Genomic DNA, 21,192 nt, shown 5'->3' on the forward strand with positions numbered 1-21,192 from the left:
CTAGTCCTGAGTGGCTTAGTAAGCATTGATGATGCTAAAATATTAACTAATACATTTGCTTAAAAATGTGGATGAACTAGATGTAGGCTATGTTTGCTGCTATTGTTAATTTATTGGTGGTGATTTCATTTTTAAATGAACTGTTTGTTATGACTGTATTTTCTTTCTGCTTGAATTTTGTATTTCTTTCATTTCTGTTATTCAGGGCTCATCTGTAAAAGAGACATTGGTCTCAGTATGACTCCCTGATCAAATAAAGACTCAATAAATACAATTAAAATAAATCTGAGGTTCCAACAATATTTCTGGCTGCTCTAACTGAATATTGTACTTCTGACTGAAACGATTCTTAAAAATTGCTCTACCATCTTTTGTTCTCATCAATCATTCTTCTCTTGTCTTCTGTTATGCATGGACTGGGAAATGTGGGTAAGACTTTAAATTACAGTGCCCTTATTACAGTGTAATTATTCCTGGTACTACAGTGTAACAAGTATTGCACTTACCCATTATTACACTTTAATACTGTACGATAGGATTGGTTAGGTAGGGTTACTGCTGTAAGTAACATTGTAACACATTGTAGCAATGAGTAATTACAACACTTATTACACTGTAAATACACAGTAGTTACAAAGTAATAAGGTCACTTATCTTCTCATGTCCCAAAGTCCTTGGACAGTTGCATTACTTTTGTGTGATGCACCAGGGGGCGGCAGAGGCTTTATGTGTGTTTTATATCCCTCAGAAACTACAGACAGTCCCCTACACCAGTGTTTCCCAACTCCATTCCTCCAGTTCCCTCACCAGTAAACATTGTTGTTGCCCGAACAAGCACACCTGATCCAACTCGTCAACTAATCATCAGGCCATCAACGAATTGAATCAAGTTAGTTTTTCTGGGGCTACAACAAAAATGTTTGCTGTTGGGGGTACTCGAGGACTGGAGTTGGGAAACACTGACCTACACACCTACGCATCATTCTGAAGATGTTCACCACTGCTACTCTTTGGAAATACCGACACAAAGCAAACAACAGCAGTATAAAAAACCCACAGCAATACAGAAATTAGCACTACATGTTGATATGTGAATTACCATTAGTGAAGACTGACCCCTTTATTGATCCTCCCCACTACAGTTGCATGCTAGTCACACAGTGGAGGCTGGTGAGAGGAGCTATAGGAGGATGGGCTCATTGTAATAGTTGGAATGAAATAAATGGAACGGAGTCAAACATGAGGTTTCCATATGGTTGATGTGTTTGATACCGTTCCATTTATTCCATTCCAGCCATTACAATGAGCCAGTCCTCCTAAAGCTCCTCAGATCAGCCTCCTCTGTCCTCACAGTGGGCTACTGACTCGAGCCATCCTCTGCTTGACAAAGATCAAAGTTAAGTGCTAGGAGTAGGAAAATGACCCCTGGTTTTGAGCTGAAGTTAATTGAACCCTTTTCCAGGGGTTCCAGTTAAAAATGCATGACCTTCTTGTCTGCCGTATATAGTCACATGAGAACATTTTCATTGAGGAGGAGAAGAAGACCAACTGCGAGAGACTGAGGTGAGGTTTACATGTATAACAGGAGATCATCCTAGACAACAGTTTGGCCAGACCATGTTGTTATTATGACAGAATATGAGAATGACTACAAGAGGTAGACCTGTCTAAGGCAGGATGATGATGAGGTGAGAGGCCTCTGGTTTGTGGCACGGAGTAGCGACCAATTATGACAATGTTCAGTGTTGAATCGGAAGAGTGAAGACATTATCATTCATTGTGAAAAAGATCTCATGCTTTGAGTTGTTGCAGACTCTGGCCCTTACCTTCAAGACATTTCTCTCTGACACAAAACTATGATAAATACACCTACTGTACATTAAACAAAGCCAAAGATTTGCTGTCCACCAGTTCTTGTGTTCAAACTGAGTCTGTCAATCAGGCAAATCACCAGCTCTCTTCCTTTTGAGGCAAGTAGCGGACAGACAGTCTTTAACTGCAGTGCTGTTTTGTCATTTGGTGTGGAGCTTCCAACATTTCCATGAGGAATGTGTCAACGGGTGTATCCCCTATCAGTTTGAAGAAGAACAGGTGCTCCAGAAACTTGAGGCCAATGGAACGTAGGGCTGGCAATCGAAGTAACAGTTTGGCAAATCTGTATAAGACAAGAACATGTAAAGATTGATTATGATGATAACAAAACTATTATACATCTGGCTGAATTGACATATGTCACTAAGTACCGTAGAAGTAGGTTCATCAAATATTTGGTGATGACCAAACAATGACCAGTACCTTCCTGGTTGGTCGGGGTATTTGTGTTTACAGTATGCCTCCAGTGAAGCATACACCCCTTCTCTGAGTGCCTCAACCTCCCCTGGGTTTGACAAGCCTTTGGAGTCTACACATATGTAAACAGAACAGAATGTGTTACTGGTGACAAGGTCACCAACTCTGTGTTCCATATCACTTTTAGACCAACACACAACACACATTAAAAGTCCTGTGTAATAAAAATGTCTGCCCAGGAGAGGGCAGTAGTAAACTACTTAACAGTGTACTGGTCCAACCCAAACAATGGTTTAACTTTGCAAACTGATGTTAGCTTTAAGGTTTGGTTGAAAATAAGCACACTGAGCGTGTAGCGTCTGAGGTCAATGACGTGGACTTTGAAGGCAAATATTACCAGACTTATGAACAGTCTTATGTAGAGAGAAACCAGCAAGAAAATGGTAAATTAAGATGTTTGTTTGACAATAGCCTATGAATGAATTCATCAGAGAAACTAAACTGAGTTAACATAGGCTTCTGTTTATATGAATCCAAACCATTTGAGGTTTAAGTCATTGAGATCAAGTACCGAACTGAGTACTTAAGTACCGAACTGAATACAGTATCTTAGAAAAAGGTTGCCTTTCACACACATTTTAATGAAGGCCTATACAGTGCATTCAGAAAGTATTCAGACCCCTTGACTTTTTCCACATTTTGTTACATTACAGCCTTATTCTAAAATTGATTTTAAAAAATGTTCCCCCTCATCAATCGACACACAATACCCTATAATGACAAAGCAAAAACATGTTTTTAGAAATGTGTGCAAATTTATAAAAAATAAAAACATAACTATTCAGACCCTTTACTCAGTACTTTGTTGAAGCACCTTTGGCAGCGATTACAGCCTTGAGTCTTCCTGGGTATGACTCTACAAGCTTGGCACACCTGTATTTGGGGAGTTTCTCCCATTATTCTCCGCAGATCCTCTCAAGCTCTGTCAGGTTGGTTGGGGAGCGTTGCTGCACAGCTATTTCCAGGTCTCTCCAGAGATGTTAGATCGGGTTCAAGTCCGGGCTCTGACTGGGCCACTCAAGGACATTCAGCGACTTGTCCTGAAGCCACTCCTGCGTTGTCTTGGCTGTGTGCTTAGGGTCGTTGTCCTGTTGGAAGGTGAACCTTCGCCCCAGTCTGAGGTCCTGAGCGCTCTGGAGCAGATTTTCATCAAGGATCTCTGTCCTTTGCTCCGTTCATCTTTCCCTCCATCCTGACTAGTCTCCCAGTCCCTGCCGCTGAAAAACATCCCCACAGCATGATGCTGCCACCACCATGCTTCACCGTAGGGATGGTGCCAGGTTTCCTCCAGATGTGACGCTTGGCATTCAGGCCAAAGAGTTCAATCTTGGTTTCATCAGACCAGAGAATCTTGTTTCTCATGGTCTGAGAGTCCTTTAGGTGCCTTTAGGCAAACTCCAAGTGTGCTGACATTTGCCATTTACTTGGTGGAATGCTGCAAAGATGGTTGTCCTTCTGGAAGGTTCTCCCATCTCCACAGAGGAACTCTGGAGCTCTGTCAGAGTGACCATCGGGTTCTTGGTCACCTTCCTGACCAAGGCCCTTCTCCCCCGATTGCTCAGTTTGGTCGGGCGGCCAGCTCTAGGAAGAGTCTTGGTGGTTCCAAACTTCTTCCATTTAAGAATGATGGAGGTCACTGTGTTCTTGGGGACCTTCAATGCTGCAGAAATGTTGTTGTACCCTTCCCCAGATCTGTGCCTCGACACAATCCTGTCTCAGAGCTCTACGGACAATTCCTTCGACATCATGTCTTGTTTTTTGCTCTGACATGCACTGTCAATTGTGGGACCTTATATAGACAGGTGTGTGCCTTTACAAATCATGTCCAATCAATGCACCTGAGCTCAATTTCGAGTCTCATAGCAAAGGGTCTGAATACTTATGTCAATAAGGTATTTCTGTTTTTAATTTTTAATACATTTGCAAAAATAACATCCACATCAGTCTGCAGCATGCATGCAGGCACACATACACACACATTCTCACACACACACACTCACACCCTCTCTCACACACACACACACACTCACTCACACACACACACTCTCTCACACACACACACACACACACACTCACACACACACACACACACACTCACACAGGCACAAACACATAAGCACGCAAACACCTGCCCGGGGCTACTGGGTTTGAATCAGAGAGAGCCTGGTTTATACTATGATGTGGGTGTGGTGAATTAACAGTAAATATAACCCTGCTCTATTCACCTCATTTTATATAGTGCTTTCTATATTTTATATTGTGCTTTATATATTTTATATAGTGCTCAGTAACACAAGTCATACTGTCTTCAAATTCCTCCTCTTCACATTTACAAATGAATATGCATTGGACAGGTATATACTACATCATTATTACTATGTAAACAACACAAAGCAACCTTGACAAAGAATAGGCCTGAAATAAGAGTCTTTGTCCTTGACAAAGAATAGGCCTGAAATAAGAGTATTTGTCCCATTCATGTACAGTCCAGCTTGATGAGTTGCTAGCCAGGATGGAGTGTGTGATGTACAGCAGACCTACCTGGGTTGAAGAGAATGATGGCTCGAAGGCACCCTAACTCAGACCTGTCCATCTGCATGTCTCGCATTTTACACACCAGCTCAGTCAGCACTCTGTGCAGGTAAAACAAGCTACTTTAATACACTTCCAACATTCCTCTGATAGCCTTGGATGTATCTCTGTTTAGAATTCATGAGCCCAACAACTCTTCAGAGTTAAATATTCAAAGATTAATTCATCATTCTGCGAGCATCACAAATGCACAAAATGTTGCATGTCAGATTAAATCTTAGGGAAATATTCATCATCCTACATCAAACCTTCTCAAAAGGGTTGGATTATAAAGCATGCAGGCATAATTAGGACAGATTTTGCGATAGAAAGGCAATGAGCAATGAGCATGTAATGCACTTGAAAAACCCACAGTACATTTAGCAGGAATGTGGAGTAAAATTGGGTTTGTTAACAGTAACACTTTAAATCTTACTTTAACTGTAATATTATGATAGTACTCAATCCACTATAGGGTATATTATTCAAGTATCCAATGGTACCAATGAATGGACTAATTATGATGATATGGATCTGTGGGCCAGGCTGTTATTGGTTACCTGTCAAAGATGGCCCCCACTCCTGCACTGTGGGCGCTGTTCCGATGCACGTGGAGGCCGGTGGCCAGCAGAATGCTGTCGTTCACAGTGATGGAGCGATGGGAGAAAGAGGCTATGAGGAGCTCATTCCACCCTGAGGGGTAGAGAGGGAAACCTCTAACTGGGTCGTATTCATTAAGGCATGCAATGGGAAACGTAACAAAACATTTTACAACGGAAAATGTAAATGAGCATTTCATGTTGGACAAGTTCAAACATCGCCTCATTGTTTGGGTCCGTTTGGTGCCTAATGAATACTGCCCTGTATAAACAACAAGAAATCAAGTAAAAGACGAGTAGATCCCAGTTGACAGAGCTGCTCTGTTTGGATTAATTATTTCCCCTCACAGGTTTGACCACAGCAGATGAGATCAGACGATACCTGCTCTTAGGAGGATGACCTGGTCATTCAGGGCCAGCTCTGAGAAGTGGGGGATCATCTTGGCCCACTCCACCAAGGAAAAGAGCTGCTTGTCTGTTGCCTGGCATATATTGGTCACAGGGTCGTTGGGCTGGGGAGACAGAGTGGAGGTCAGGGGGTCAAGAGGTCATCAGAGACCTGAGCTGGAGGGATTCAATGAGCTTGGGTTAAATATGGCCTCTACCAAGAGCACTTTTCTGTGCTGGTTTCTAAAGCACATTGAAAGACATTCAGCTTGTGTCTCAGCTATACTTCCCCCCTAGGCAGTTGTCATAAGATGGGGGAATGAGGTTGTTGTGCCAGTATGTAATATACAGTGTAGGCTACTCTACAGTCATAGAGTATAGTAAGTGATCAGTAATAAGTTATGTTGTGTGCAGTGAGCTCACTGAGTTGGTGGGCAGGCCCAGGCTCCCCTCAATGTATGTGTTGGTCTTTGGCTCCACAGCGAGCTCCGCCTCCTCAATCCTCTCCACAGGCATGTCCTCGTTAGCACAACCTAACGAGTCCGCCTCGCTCTCGCTCCTCTCCTTGGCTCGCTGGCGCTCCTCCTGCACAGCTGGGGTCAAAGCATTGGGATGTAGCTGCTGTTTTAGCCAGCCCCTTACAACACTGTCCAGGGCCAGCTCAGAGAAGTAGGGAATGCTCTTAGCCTACTCCACCAAGGTGAAGAGCTCCTTTTATAGCATGACATTTGATATGAATGGCCTTATGAAGAGTTTATGAAAGGTAAGCTTTAAAAGTTATATTTTGTTTACAATGGTGTCTCAGTATATGAAACTATTGGCTAAGATCCAATCAAACATTAAACATGATAAATAGTACAATAAGCAGGAAAAGCACCCCTATTCTACACAGTAAGTTAATTTCTTCACCAGCCATGCCCTGAGGGTAGATACAGGAACTGTACTGACAGACACTGTACCCATAAACACTGTGGTGACAGATGCTGTACCCTAGACACTGTGGTGACAGATGCTGTACCCTAGACACTGTGGTGACAGACGCTGTACCCTAGACACTGTGGTGACAGACGCTGTACCCTAGACACTGTGCTGACAGACGCTGTACCATAGACACTGTGGTGACAGATGCTGTACCCTAGACACTGTGCTGACAGACGCTGTACCCTAGACACTGTGGTGACAGAGGCTGTATCCTAGACACTGTGGTGACAGACGCTGTACCATAGACACTGTGCTGACAGACGCTGTACCCTAGACACTGTGCTGACAGACGCTGTACCATAGACACTGTGCTGACAGACGCTGTACCCTAGACACTGTGCTGACAGACGCTGTACCCTAGACACTGTGCTGACAGACGCTGTACCCTAGACACTGTGGTGACAGACGCTGTACCATAGACACTGTGGTGACAGACGCTGTACCCTAGACACTGTGCTGACAGACGCTGTATCCTAGACACTGTGGTGACAGACGCTGTAACCTAGACACGGTGGTGACAGACGCTGTACCCTAGACACTGTGCTGACAGACGCTGTACCCTAGACACTGTGCTGACAGACGCTGTATCCTAGACACTGTGGTGACAGACGCTGTAACCTAGACACGGTGGTGACAGACGCTGTACCCTAGACACTGTGGTAGCACAGCAGAGGGGTATCCTATGAAGCAAGCTAAAGCTAAGTAGCTTAAGTTAGCTTGACATTCCAACTCAGGCTTCATCCGTACTACGACGGTGGATATTGCTAGTCTGCCTGCCGCTAACTCTAACAGGCTTGTAACTGTGCGTGCATGTCACATGTGGCTAGTCGAACGCCAAACTCTTCATTGAGACAATGCTGAAACATCAATCCATGGGCAAGTCAGAGCCACATTTTCATTTGTGCCAAAATCAAAATGAAGAAAAGTTATCCTGCAAATTCAGCAGGCTATGGTGTGAAATAGGCTTTCAGAAAGCTTTTTATTGTATTACTTATCTTTGGTTTTGCTTATCAATGCATGAGCACCTTCTTTTCCCACTCCTATCGATAAAATAATTTAATCATAATTATAAAAAATGTATTTGTCATATAAACGTGTCCGTGAAGTTTCAAATGCATTCTTTCATTACTAAATAATGTGATAGGTATTTTCACTTTTTAAACATTTTTAACACACAAAAATGCATTTGATTAATAAAATATTTAATCAGTCTTCTTCCTCAAATTAAGGGGATAATGACGCAATCTTTGCGAGAGGGAGGGAATCTGATTTCATTGGTCCTCAACTTGTGGCTCAGACACTTCATTCAGGATAAATGGAGTTAGCCCTGAGTTAGCCTTCCCTGGATCAAGTTAGTTCTGAAGGATTTGTGGCATAGAAATGTACCTGACAAAAATGTACCTGACTGGTTATCCCGAGTTGAACTCAGAGTTGACCAAAGTTACCTCGCTAACTCCTCAAACCTGCTTCGTAGGATACCCTTTTGGTTGGTACATTGTCGAGGAGGTCAGTCATGTGTGTTTGCGATCAGAGGACCACTGGTTTGAGCGCAATAAGGGGACAGAGAAAGTGGAGGAAGCAAAGCTGTTAGCAGCACACTGACTGATGTTGGTTTCACATTTGTGTCTGTCTGTGCTCACTCTCTCAGGTCATTGCCTGGAGCATACCTTCTCTCTTCATGCCAATGGCCAGACACTTCTGGTATCGGCAGTACTGGCAGCGGTTGCGCTGGCGCTTGTCAATCAGACAGTCCTTGTTGTCTCGACAGGTATACGTCAGCTCCTTCCTCACTGTTCTCTTGAAGAAGCCCTTGCAACCTTCACAGCTATATACTCCATAGTGTTTACCTGCCAGAACAATACATACAAAGGTTTAGTTAGGTCTTCCCTTAGTGCTTGTACAGTAGAATGACAAGGATCAGCAGTCTGACATGAGAGGGATCCCCCAGCCTGTAGGGCCCTGTATTGGGGACCAGGGAGACATTGTGGGGCTGTTGTGGGGACGTTTGGGGTGCTGACCTGAGGCGCGGTCTCCACAGATGGCACAGATGTGTTTGTTAAGGGAGAGACAGGTGCCTGTGGGCTGAGCAGGAACCTTTAGCACTCTGTTATGGCCCAGTGGGGGTTTGATGTCCTCTGTGCTGCTAATGCTGCTGTTACTGGAGATCACTGGGAAGCTGAGCTGTAAACAAACAACAAAGACAGACAGACAGGAGGATTAGACCGTCAGAGTGGAGACAAAGACGCTCATCTCTCTCATTCTTCGCACACATAAACACACACATGCACGGACACACACACACACACACACACACAGCTGACACGCAGCCACACACACACAGACTTGAGATCTTGTACCACAGTGATGGACAGATATGAAGTACCCTTTAGACAGAACTGTGTTGTGGTGATTCACATTGCATCCTCACGTTGCCAATGTCCTAATTTTAGACTGGATAATATTTTATTCTTATTTTGTCTAACCCCTACAGGTAGAAAGAACAACTGCGTACATAAACCTGACTCAAATCTTTGTAATGAGGGTGTATTCATGCCTCCTCTTAGACGCCAAATATGGACATTTGTTTTCGGGAGTCTTGGATTTCAGGGGAGGTTGGAAACATTGAAGTACTTTGTGTTTGTATGTGTATACACTGAAAATCTAATGAAAACGTAGATAAAAGATCATCGGCAGAGGCAGAGTGTTATAAAAACTGAAAGCGTGTCTGTTGTTTCTTTTATATGGACCACATGGAGGAGGTTGTCTTCTGGGGCCTAGTCAGAGATAATAATATGCCATTTAGCAGACACTTTTATCCAAAGCGACTTACAGTCATGTGTGCATACATTTTATTAACGTATTGGTGGTCCCGGGGATCGAACCCAATACCCTGGCGTTACAAGCACCATGCTCTACCAATTTAGCTACAGAGGAGATACATGTTGACCTCTCCATCTGGCTGCCTTGGAAAAGCTAGTTAACTAACTCCTCTGGTGTAGTGGTGGAGGTAGACTGAGACTGCCTCTGAAATGACACTCTATTCCCTATTTAGTGCACTACCTTTGACCAGGGTCCATAATGCACTATATTTCGGACGCACCCAAAGGCTGAGACTGGGACTGCAGGGTCTTTCTAAATTCACTGTACTGTATACACTAGACTGTATGCCTCATCACAAGGCAGATCAACAGCCCTGCTTGTGGTTTATATAATAACTACTCATCCCTCCTCGGAAAGTTTCTTAACTTCACCTTCACACATTGGGATGAGGAGGGATCACCATGGGCCACTATAGTGTTCCAATTTAAATTTGGACATACACCACATGGTCAAGCTGCTGCTGCTTTCAACTGTCTCTTGTTTCCCCTCTGATAGGCGTCTGCTAAGCCCATTTAGGTGGCTAATAAAGAGCATTCGACCCATGTGGCAGACTCAGATCATAGGTGACACCATGGGGTCAGGGGTCAAAGCCACTGACAGAGATAATGAGTCTGTATGAGATACAGACCAGACGGCTCACAGAGCTCGCTTTACTAGCTGTCACGTTCGTTCATAGACGGGTCAGACCAAGGCGCAGCGTGATATGCATACATGTTTATTTAAACTTAATAAACACTCGACAAAACAATAAACGAAACGTGAAGTCCAAGGTAGACACAAACAACATACCTTATACAGAACAAGATCCCACAACACCTAATTGTCAATAGGCTGCCTAAGTATGCTCCCCAATCAGAGACAACGAGCGACAGCTGCCTCTGATTGGGAAACACACCCGGCCAAACATAGATCTAGACATACTAGATAGAAAACATAGAACTACACAACATAGAAAATCACACCCTGACTCAACAAATAAGAGTCCCCAGAGTCAGGGCGTGACACTAGCTGACGAGGAAGCCAAAAAGGCCAAATCTGAAGATTTAATATACACACCCTCTAAATTTAGAAGCCAAATTGGACACACAGTAAAAATGTCCCGAAAAAATATGTCCATTGTTTCCGTGCATACCAACTCCAATTTGAATTAACCACATGGTTTGTTATATTAGTGGCAGTGATGAGAAAATACCTTTGGAAAGCCCCATGGTTGAGGATCTAAATGAGTCCTTTAGATGTCACATAAATGTATATAATTAGGCCTATATGATATTATATGATGATAACAGCAAATATAACAGTAAATACAACACATAGGGGAGACTGGGGTTGGTTGTCACTTTTTACTCTTGTATGTATTTCTCACCACCACTATATCTTACAATATTGTTTTCAATATTAGGAGAAAGACCAACGTCTTGGGTAGAAATGAGGACCCTTTTTTATCCTCATATCGTATTCCAACATGGAGTTATAAGCCATCAAACACACTCTGTCCACCAGCCCCATCGCAGGGTTGGTTGTCACACAGCATGGGGTTGGTTGTCACACAGTATGGGGTTGGTTGTCACACAGTATGGGGTTGGTTGTCACAGTCACACAGTATGGGGTTGGTTGTCACACAGCATGGGGTTGGTTGTCACAGTCACACAGTATGGGGTTGGTTGTCACACAGCATGGGGTTGGTTGTCACAGTCACACAGTATGGGGTTGGTTGTCACACAGCATGGGGTTGGTTGTCACACAGTAGGGGGTTGGTTGTCACAGTCACGCAGTATGGGGTTGGTTGTCACACAGCATGGGTTGGTTGTCACACAGCATGGGGTTGGTTGTCGAACGGCATGGGGTTGGTTGTCACACGGCATGGGGTTCGTTGTCACAAAGTATGGGGTTGGTTGTCACACAACATGGGGTTGGTTGTAACAGTCACATAGCATGGGGTTGGTTGTCACACAGCATGGGGTTGGTTGTCACACAGTATGGGGTTGGTTGTCACAATGTGTGCTAGTAGCTTATTCCTTTTATAACAGGAAATGAAGCAATAAAGCACACAGTCTAAGAAATAGCCTTTCTTTGATCAAACCATATTCCTAATAAAATTCAACATTTTATGCCATAAGAATTACATATGACATTTTTTGTAAATTGGTGTGTGTATGCGTGTGTTTGCACATGCATGTGTGTGTGTGGGTGTGTAACAGAAAAAATGTGTGTGTGAGGGGGAGGCAACAAAGGGAGCTCTTTATAGCACAAAGCACAAAAGAGCTGGGGATTTATTGTATAGTGGCAGTGGCAATGTCCCCGAACAATATGGTTACAATGGGTTGGAGTGTGACAAGGGCATTTCCATGTAAAAGACCCCATTTATTTATTTTTATTTTTATTTAACCTTTATTTAACCAGCTAAGCCAGTTGAGAACATGTTCTCATTTACAACTGCGACCTGGCCAAGATAAAGCAAAGCAGTGCGATAAAAACAACAACAACACAGAGTTACATATGGGATAAACAAAACGTACAGTCAAAAACATAATGGAAAATCTATATACAGTGTGTGCAAATGTAGTAAGTTATGGAGGTAAGGCAATAAATAGGCCATAGTGCAAAATAATTACAATTTAGTATTAACACTGGAGTGATAGATGTGCAGAAAGTGATGTGCAAATAGAGATACTGGGGTGCAAATGAGGAAAATAAATAACAATATGGGGATGAGGTAGTTGGGTGGGCTAATTACAAATGGGCTGTGTACAGGTGCAGTGATCGGTAAGCTGCTCTGACAACTGATGCTTAAAGGTAGTGAGGGAGATAAGAGTCTCCAGCTTCAGTGATTTTTGTAGTTCGTTCCAGTCATTGACAGCAGAGAACTGGAAGGAATGGCGGCCAAAGGAGGTGTTGGCTTTGGGGATGACCAGTGAGATATACCTGCTGGAGCGCATACTACAGGTGGGTGTTGCTATGGTGACCAATGAGCTAAGATAAGGCGGGGATTTGCCTAGCAGTGATTTATAGATGACCTGGAGCCAGTGGGTTTGGCGACAAATATGTAGTGAGGGCCAGCCAACGAGAGCGTACAGGTCACAATGGTGGGTAGTATATGGGGCTTTGGTGACAAAACGGATGGCACTGTGATAGACTACATCCAATTTGCTGAGTAGAGTGTTGGAGGCTATTTTGTAAATGACATCGCCGAAGTCAACGATCGGTAGGATAGTCAGTTTTACGAGGGCATGTTTGGCAGCATGAGTGAAGGAGGCTTTGTTGCAAAATAGGAAGCCGATTCCGGCGCTGTTTTTTGTGCCCCCAGGTGGTAAGGGTAGGTAACAACACATCTGCCACACTGATCCTCAACACGGGGGCCCCTCAGGGGTGCGTGCTCAGTCCCCTCCTGTACTCTCTGTTCACCCATGACTGCATGGCCAGGCACGACTCCAACACCATCATTAAGTTTGCCGACGACACAACAGTGGTAGGCCTGATCACCGACAACGATGAGACAGCCTATAGGGAGGAGGTCAGAGATCTGGCCGTGTGGTGCCAGGACAACAACCTCTCCCTCAACGTGACCAAGACAAAGGAGATGATTGTGGACTACAGGAAAAAAAAGAGGACTGAGCACGCCCCCATTCTCATCGACGGGGCTGTAGTGGAACAGGTTGAGAGCTTCAAGTTCCTTGGTGTCCACATCACCAACGAACTATCATGGTCCAAACACACCAAGACAGTCGTGAAGAGGGCACGACAAAGCCTATTCCCCCTCAGGAGACTAAAAAGATTTGGCATGGGTCCTCAGATCCTCAAAAAATTCTACAGCTGCACCATCGAGAGCATCCTGACTGGTTGCATCACCGCCTGGTATGGCAACTGCTTGGCCTCTGACCGCAAGGCACTACAGAGGGTAGTGCGTACGGCCCAGTACATCACTGGGGCAAAGCTCCCTGCCATCCAGGACCTCTATACCAGGCGGTGTCAGAGGAAGGCCCTCAAAATTGTCAAAGACTCCAGTCACCCTAGTCATAGACTGTTCTCTCTGCTACCGCACGGCAAGCGGTACCGGAGTGCCAAGTCTAGGTCCAAAAGACTTCTCAACAGCTTCTACCCCCAAGCCATAAGACTCCTGAACAGCTAATCATGGCTACCCGGACTATTTGCACTGCCCCCCCACCCCATCCTTTTTACGCTGCTGCTACTCTGTTAAGTATTTATGCATAGTCACTTTAACTCTACCCACATGTACATATTACCTCAACTAGCCGGTGCCCCCGCACATTGACTATGCAACGGTACCCCCCTGTATATATAGCCTCCCTACTGTCACTTTATTCTATTGTATATATAGCCTCCCTACTGTCACTTTATTTTTTACTTCTGCTCTTTTTTTTCTCAACACTTTTTTGTTGTTGTTTTATTCTTACTTTTTTGTTTAAAATAAATGCACTGTTGGTTAAGGGCTGTAAGTAAGCATTTCACTGTAATGTCTGCACCTGTTGTATTCGGCGCATGTGACCAATAAAATTTGATTTGATTTGATTTGATTTGAGATTTAACTTTGGATTGGAGATGCTTAATGTGAGTCTGGAAGGAGAGTTTACGGTCTAACCAGACACCTAGGTATTTGTAGTTGTCCACATATTCTAAGTCAGAACCGCCGAGAGTAGTGATTCTAGTCGGGCGGGCTGGTGTAAGCAGCGTTCGATTGAAGAGCATGCATTTAGTTTTACTAGTGTTTAAGAGCAGTTGGAGGCTATGGAAGGAGTGCTGTATGGCATTGAAGCTCGTTGGGAGGTTTGTTAACACAGTGTCCAATGAAGGGCCAGATGTACAGTGAGGGAAAAAAAGTATTTGATCCCCTGCTGATTTTGTACGTTTGCCCACTGACAAAGACATGATCAGTCTATAATTTTAATGGTAGGTTTATTTGAACAGTGAGAGACAGAATAACAACAAAAAAATCCAGAAAAACGCATGTCAAAAATGTTATAGATTGATTTGCATTTTAATGAGGGAAATAAATATTTGACCCCTCTGCAAAACATGACTTAGTACTTGGTGGCAAAACCCTTGTTGGCAATCATAGAGGTCAGACGTTTCTTGTAGTTGGCCACAAAGGTTTGCACACATCTCAGGAGGGATTTTTTCCCACTCCTCTTTGCAGATCTTTTCCAAGTCATTAAGGTTTCGAGGCTGACGTTTGGCAACTCGAATCTTCAGCTCCCTTCACAGATTTTCTATGAGATTAAGGTCTGGAGACTGGCTAGGCCACTCCAGGACATTAATGTGCTTCTTCTTGAGCCACTCCTTTGTTGCCTTGGCCTAGTGTTTTGGGTCATTGTCATGCTGGAATACCCATCCACGACCCATTTTCAATGCCCTGGCTGAGGAAGGAGGTTCTCACCCAAGATTTGACGGTACATGGCCCCGTCAATCGTCCCTTTGATGCGGTGAAGTTGTCCTGTCCCCTTAGCAGAAAAACACCCCCAAAGCATAATGTTTCCACCTCCATGTTTGACGGTGGGGATGGTGTTCTTGGGGTCATAGGCAGCATTCTTCCTCCTCCAAACACGGCGAGTTGAGTTGATGCAAAAGAGCTCGATTTTGGTCTCATCTGACCACAACACTTTCACCCAGTTCTCCTCTGAATCATTCAGATGTTCATTGGCAAACTTCAGACGGGCCTGTATATGTGCTTTCTTGAGCAGGGGGACCTTGCGGGCACTGCAGGATTTCAGTCCTTCACGGCATAGTGTGTTACCAATTGTTTTCTTGATGACTATGGTCCCAGCTGCCTTGAGATCATTGACAAGATCCTCCCGTGTAGTTCTGGGCTGATTCCTCACCGTTCTCATGATCATTGCAACTCCACGAGGTGAGATCTTGCATGGAGCCCCAGGCCGAGGGAGATTGACAGCTATTTTGTGTTTCTTCCATTTGCGAATAATCGCACCAATGTAATGAATACTCGGACAGAGTGGTAAGATCCAATCGCAGAATAGCGATGCTTTATTAGAGGACAGACAAGGGAATAGCTTAATCGTGGTCGGGCGGGCTGTGGTCAAAACCGGGCCAGGCATAGACAGGCAGAGGTACCAAGGGAGCGGGCTTAGTCGTAGTCGAGGGCACAGGCACAGGATCAGAGAACGGTAATCACTGGGGTAGACAAGCAGAGGATTAAGCAATACGGGGAGTCAAACAACAAGGCACAGGTCGGATACACGGGTAATCAAAAACAACAAACTCTCTCTCTCTCTCTCTCTCTCTCTCGGAACAAAACGCTTAGCAAGTCACAATGGAACAATACCTCGCACCGACTGAACTTCTGAGCACACCTTAAATCCTACACTAATTACTGACAGGTGTGCTCAGAACTCAGGTGAACCAGATCGAGTCTGATGACTCCCCCTCTCTGTAGATCGGGGACTCTGTCTAGACCCAGCCAACCCCCGATCCCTTACAACCAACTGTTGTCACCTTCTCACCAAGCTGCTTGGCGATGGTCTTGTAGCTCATTCCAGCCTTGTGTAGGTCTACAATCTTGTCCCTGACATCCTTGGAGAGCTCTTTGGTCTTGGCCATGGTGGAGAGTTTGGAATCTGATTGATTGATTGCTTCTGTGGACAGGTGTCTTTTATACAGGTAACAAACTGAGATTAGGAGCACTCCCTTTAAGAGTGTGCTCCTAATCTCAGCTCGTTACCTGTATAAAAGACACCTGGGAGCTAGACATCTTTCTGATTGAGAGGGGGTCAAATACTTATTTCCCTCATTAAAATGCAAATTAAATTTATAACATTTTTGACATGCGTTTTTCTGGATTTTGTTGTTGTTATTCTGTCTCTCACTGTTCAAATAAACCTACCATTAAAATTATAACCTGATCATTTCTTTGTCAGTGGGCAAACGTACAAAATCAGCAGGGGATCAAATACTTTTTTCCCTCACTGTATACAAAATGGTGTCGTCTGCATAGAGGTGGATCTGAGAGTCACCAGCAGCAAGAGCGACATCATTGATATACACAGAGAATAGAGTCGGCCCGAGAATTGAACCCTGTGGCACCCCCATTGAGACTGCCAGAGGTCCAGACAACAGGCCCTCCGATTTGACACATTGAACTCTATCTGAGAAGTAGTTGGTGAACCAGGCGAGGCAGTCATTTGAGAAACCAAGGCTATATAGTCTGCCAATAAGAATGCAGTGATTGACGGAGTCGAAAGCCTTGGCCAGGTCGATGAAGACTGCTGCACAGTACTGTCTTTTATCGATCGCGATTATAATATAGTTTAGGACCTTGTGCGTGGCTGAGGTGCACCAATGACCAGCTCGGAAACCAGATTGCATAGCGGAGAAGGTACGGTGGGATTCAAAATGGTCGGTGATCTGTTTGTTAACTTGGCTTTCAAATACTTTCGAAAGGCAGGGCAGGATTGATATAGGTCTGTAACAGTTTGGATCTAGAGTGTCACCCCCTTTGAAGAGGGGGATGACCGCAGCAGCTTTCCAATCTCTGGGGATCTCAGATGATTTCAAAAAAGAGAGGTTGAACAGGCTGGTAATAGGGGTTGCGACAATTTCGGCTGCTAATTTTAGAAAGAAAGGGTCCAGATTGTCTAGCCCAGCTGATTTGCAGGGGTCCAGATTTTGCAGCTCTTTCAGAACATCAGCTATCTGAATTTGGGTGAAGGAGAAGCGGGGGGGGACAAGGGCAAGTTGCAGCGGAGGGTGCAGAGCTGGTGGCCGGGGTAGAGGTAGCCAGGTGGAAAGCATGGCCAGCCATAGCAAAATGCTTGTTGAAATTTTCAATTATCGTAGATTTATCGGTACTGACAGTGTTTCCTAGCCTCAGTGCAGTGGGCAGCTGGGAGGAGGTGCTATTATTCTCCATGGACTTTACAGTGTCCCAAAACTTTTTGGAGTTAGTGCTACAGGATGCAAATTTCTGTTTGAAAAAGCTAGCCTTCGCTTTCCTAACTGATTGTGTATATTGGTTCCTGACTTCCCTGAAAAGTTGCATATCGCGGGGGCTGTTCTTTGCTAATGCAGTACGCCACAGGATGTTTTTGTGCTGGTCAAGGGCAGTCAAGTCTGGGGTGAACCAGGGGCTATATCTGTTCTTAGTTCTGCATTTTTTGAATGGTGCATGCTTATTTAAGATGGAGAGGAAAGCACTTTTAAAGAACAACCAGGCATCCTCTACTGACGGAATGAGGTCAATATCCATCCAGGATACCAGGGCCAGGTCAATTAGAAAGGCCTGCTCACTGAAGTGTTTTAGGGAGCGTTTGACAGTGATGAGGGGTGGTCGTTTGACCGCGGACCCATTACGGACGCAGGCAATGAGGCAGTGATCGCTGAGATCCTGGTTGAAGACAGCAGAGGTGTATTTAGAGGGTAAAATAGTCAGGATGATATCTATGAGGGTGCCCATGTTAACGGATTTAGGGTTGTACCTGGTAGGTTCCTTGATAATGTGTGTGAGATTGAGGGCATCTAGTTTAGATTGTAGGACGGCCGGGGTGTTAAGCATATCCCAGTTTAGGTCAGCAAGCAATACAAACTCTGAGGATAGATGGGGGGAAATCAATTCACATATGGTGTCCAGGGCACTGCTGGGGGCTGAGGGGGTTCTGTAGCAAGCGGCAACAGTGAGATACTTATTTCTGGAAAAGTGGATTTTTAGAAGTAGAAGATCAAACTGTTTGGGCACAGACCTGGATAGTATGATAGAGCTCTGCAGGCTATCTCTACAGTATATTGCTGAGGCAGGTTGAGCGGGACTGGGGGCTCTACAGTGAAAAAGTACAGTAAGAACTAACCGAAACAGCAATAGGCAAGGCATATTGACATGGGAGAGAGGCATAAAGCAATCACAGGTGTTATTCGAGAGAGCTAAGACAACAGCTGGTAATGGCGACGAAAGTTTGAGCTGAGGCTAAACAAATAAACAGGATGGGGTACCGTATAAAGGAACAGTCCAGCAGGCATCTGCTGTGTAGCTGAGTGATCATAAGGTTCAGTGAACAGCAATAGGTGAGTCCGGGAGCAGTTCAGTGACTGCTACAGCACAGGCGAGCAGGAGGCACGGCTGTTGATTGCGTGTGCTAGCGGGCCGGGGATAGCAGATGGATCTTCATGGTCGTCGCAACGGGAAGCCTGTTGAAACCACATCAGACGATTACGTCGGCAGACCAGTCGTGATGGATCGGCGGGGCTCTGTGTCAACACTAGGGGGTCCCGTCCGGTTGACAGAAAGGTAGATAGCCAGGAGATGGGCCTGGCTCGAGGCTTGCTCAAGGCTAACTGGGGCTTGCTTCTGGACAGCGGTGATTGGCCAACAACAACAACAGCCATTCGGTTGCAGCTAGCTAGTTGCGATGATCCGGTGTTAAGGTCCAGTGATTCAGTGATTCCGGCAGAAAATCCGATATGCTATGGCTCGATAGCGCGATGTGGAGACTGGCCGATAATCGTCCAGGCTAGAGCTGGCTGGTAGGTAGTGCAGGCCATGGACAATGGTGAAGACTGCTAACGGTGGCTAATAGCAAGTAGCACGAACACACTGCTACGCCATCTTGGATTCCCCATGAGCACTAACATAGGCGCACATACAATTTGGTAATAATTGAAGTTAAATGACAAACATTGGCATTTTCCATAACACCTGCAAGAAGAAGTCCTCTGTTTAAATAAGTATCATAAGAAATGTGTCACACCCTGGCTCTGGGACTCTATATGTTGAGCCAGGGTGTGTTCATTCTATGTGTTAGATTTCTATGTTGGTAGTTCTAGTTGTGTTTATTTCTATGTTGGCTAGAGTGACTCCCAATCAGAGGCAACGAGTGTCAGCTGTCGTTGGTTGTCTCTGATTGGGAGCCATATTTAACTGTCTGTTTTCCCTTTGTGTTTGTGGGTTCTTGTTCCAGTTGGTCATTGTTACCTAGGACGTTACGAGTCGTTTTGTTGTTTTGCATCGTGTGTGCACTTTAACTATTAAAGTATGTTCGCTCAACACGCTGCGCCTTGGTCCTCCTCTATGTATGACGATCGTGACAGAAAAACCCCACCATACAAGGACCAAGCAGCGTGTCCAGGAGCAGGCAGACTGGACATGGGAGGAAGCGCCGGGAAAGGAGATGGAGAGGTTGGCGATGGCCCAGGTGGGCAAAGTATGGTCCTGGGAGGACATGCTCGGGGGAAAAGGACCATGGGCTAGGATTAAGGCCCTGGCGAGAGAGGAGCAGCGGCGTCAGCAGTGTCATCGTCGGACGGACGAGAGGCAACCCCAAAAATTTTTTAGGGGGGGGCACACGGCATGGGCGGCTGGGCAGCAGGAGGCTGCCACAGGGCGATTTGGAGAGGAGGCCACCGGGTTAGGGGGGCCAGAAGGCAGGTTGGCGGAGCCTGGATGGAGAGCGGAACCAACTTCCCGTACTCAGGCATGGCAGCATGGGACGGGGCAGGTTCCGCGGTATGCGGAGCGGCGTACTGTGCCACGAGTGGTCCGGCATAGTCCTGTACGTCCTGTGCGAGCACCCCGCACGTGTCGTGCGAAGGTGGGTATGCAGCCAGGACGGAGTGTGCTGGCTCAACGCTCGTGGTCTCCAATGCCTCTCCGCGGTCCCGGATATCCTGCTCCAGTGTCACGTGCTGTTATGCCAGTACGGGTACACAGCCCTGTACGTCCTGTGCGGATGCCTCAAACAGAGTGTGTGAAGGTAGGCATTCAGCCGGGACGGGTTGTGGCCGCTCTTCACTCCAGGTCTCCTATCCGTCTCCACAGCCCGGTTCGGCCTGTCCCTGCTCCACGCACCAAGCCTACGGTGTGCGTCGCCAGCCCAGTCCGGCCTGTCCCTGCTCCACGCACCAAGCCTACGGTGTGCGTCGCCAGCCCGGTCCGGCCTGTTCCTGCTCCACGCACCAAGCCTACGGTGCGCGTCGCCAGCCCGGCCCGGCCTGTTCCTGCCACTCGCACCAAGCCTACGGTGCGCGTCGCCAGCCTGGCCCGGCCTGTTCCTGCCACTCGCACCAAGTCAGGGGTGCGAGTCGTCAGCCTGGTCCAGCCCGTTCCTGCTACTCGCACCAAGCCAGGGGTGCGAGTCGTCAGTCCGGTGAGGCCCGTTCCGGCTCCACGCACCAAGCCAGGGGTGCGAGTCGTCAGTCCGGTGAGGCCCGTTCCGGCTCCACGCACCAAGCCAGGGGTGCGAGTCGTCAGTCCGGTGAGGCCCGTTCCGGCTCCACGCACCAAGCCAGGGGTGCGCATCGTCAGCCCGGTCCGGCTCGTGGCTGCTCCACGCACCAAGCCAGGGGTGCGCATCGTCAGTCCGGTGAGGCCCGTTCCGGCTCCACGCACCAAGCCAGGGGTGCGCATCGTCAGCCCGGTCCGGCCCGTTGCTGCTCCACGCACCAAGCCAGGGGTGCGCATCGTCAG

The 21,192-nt window shown here is 46.1% G+C and overlaps 1 protein-coding gene across 1 annotated transcript in view; it reads right to left on the minus strand.

Moving 5' to 3' along the window:
• Nucleotides 1-1,331: 1,331 nt before the first annotated feature.
• Nucleotides 1,332-21,192, minus strand: part of LOC311141268 (retinoic acid receptor RXR-alpha-B-like) — a 43,644-nt gene continuing 23,783 nt past the window's right edge. The window contains exons 4-11 of the mRNA XM_084176537.1: nucleotides 8,906-9,068; nucleotides 8,555-8,734; nucleotides 6,330-6,499; nucleotides 5,902-6,031; nucleotides 5,481-5,613; nucleotides 4,891-4,982; nucleotides 2,296-2,401; nucleotides 1,332-2,155 (exon numbers count right to left, since the gene is read on the minus strand). Of these exons, the coding sequence (XP_084032663.1) occupies nucleotides 1,993-2,155; nucleotides 2,296-2,401; nucleotides 4,891-4,982; nucleotides 5,481-5,613; nucleotides 5,902-6,031; nucleotides 6,330-6,499; nucleotides 8,555-8,734; nucleotides 8,906-9,068 (1,137 nt within the window). The 3' untranslated portion in view covers nucleotides 1,332-1,992. The remainder of the gene's footprint in view (nucleotides 2,156-2,295; nucleotides 2,402-4,890; nucleotides 4,983-5,480; nucleotides 5,614-5,901; nucleotides 6,032-6,329; nucleotides 6,500-8,554; nucleotides 8,735-8,905; nucleotides 9,069-21,192) is intronic.

Source organism: Coregonus lavaretus, assembly GCF_964263955.1.
Source record: "Coregonus lavaretus genome assembly, chromosome: 14".
Lineage (NCBI taxonomy): Eukaryota > Metazoa > Chordata > Actinopteri > Salmoniformes > Salmonidae > Coregonus > Coregonus lavaretus.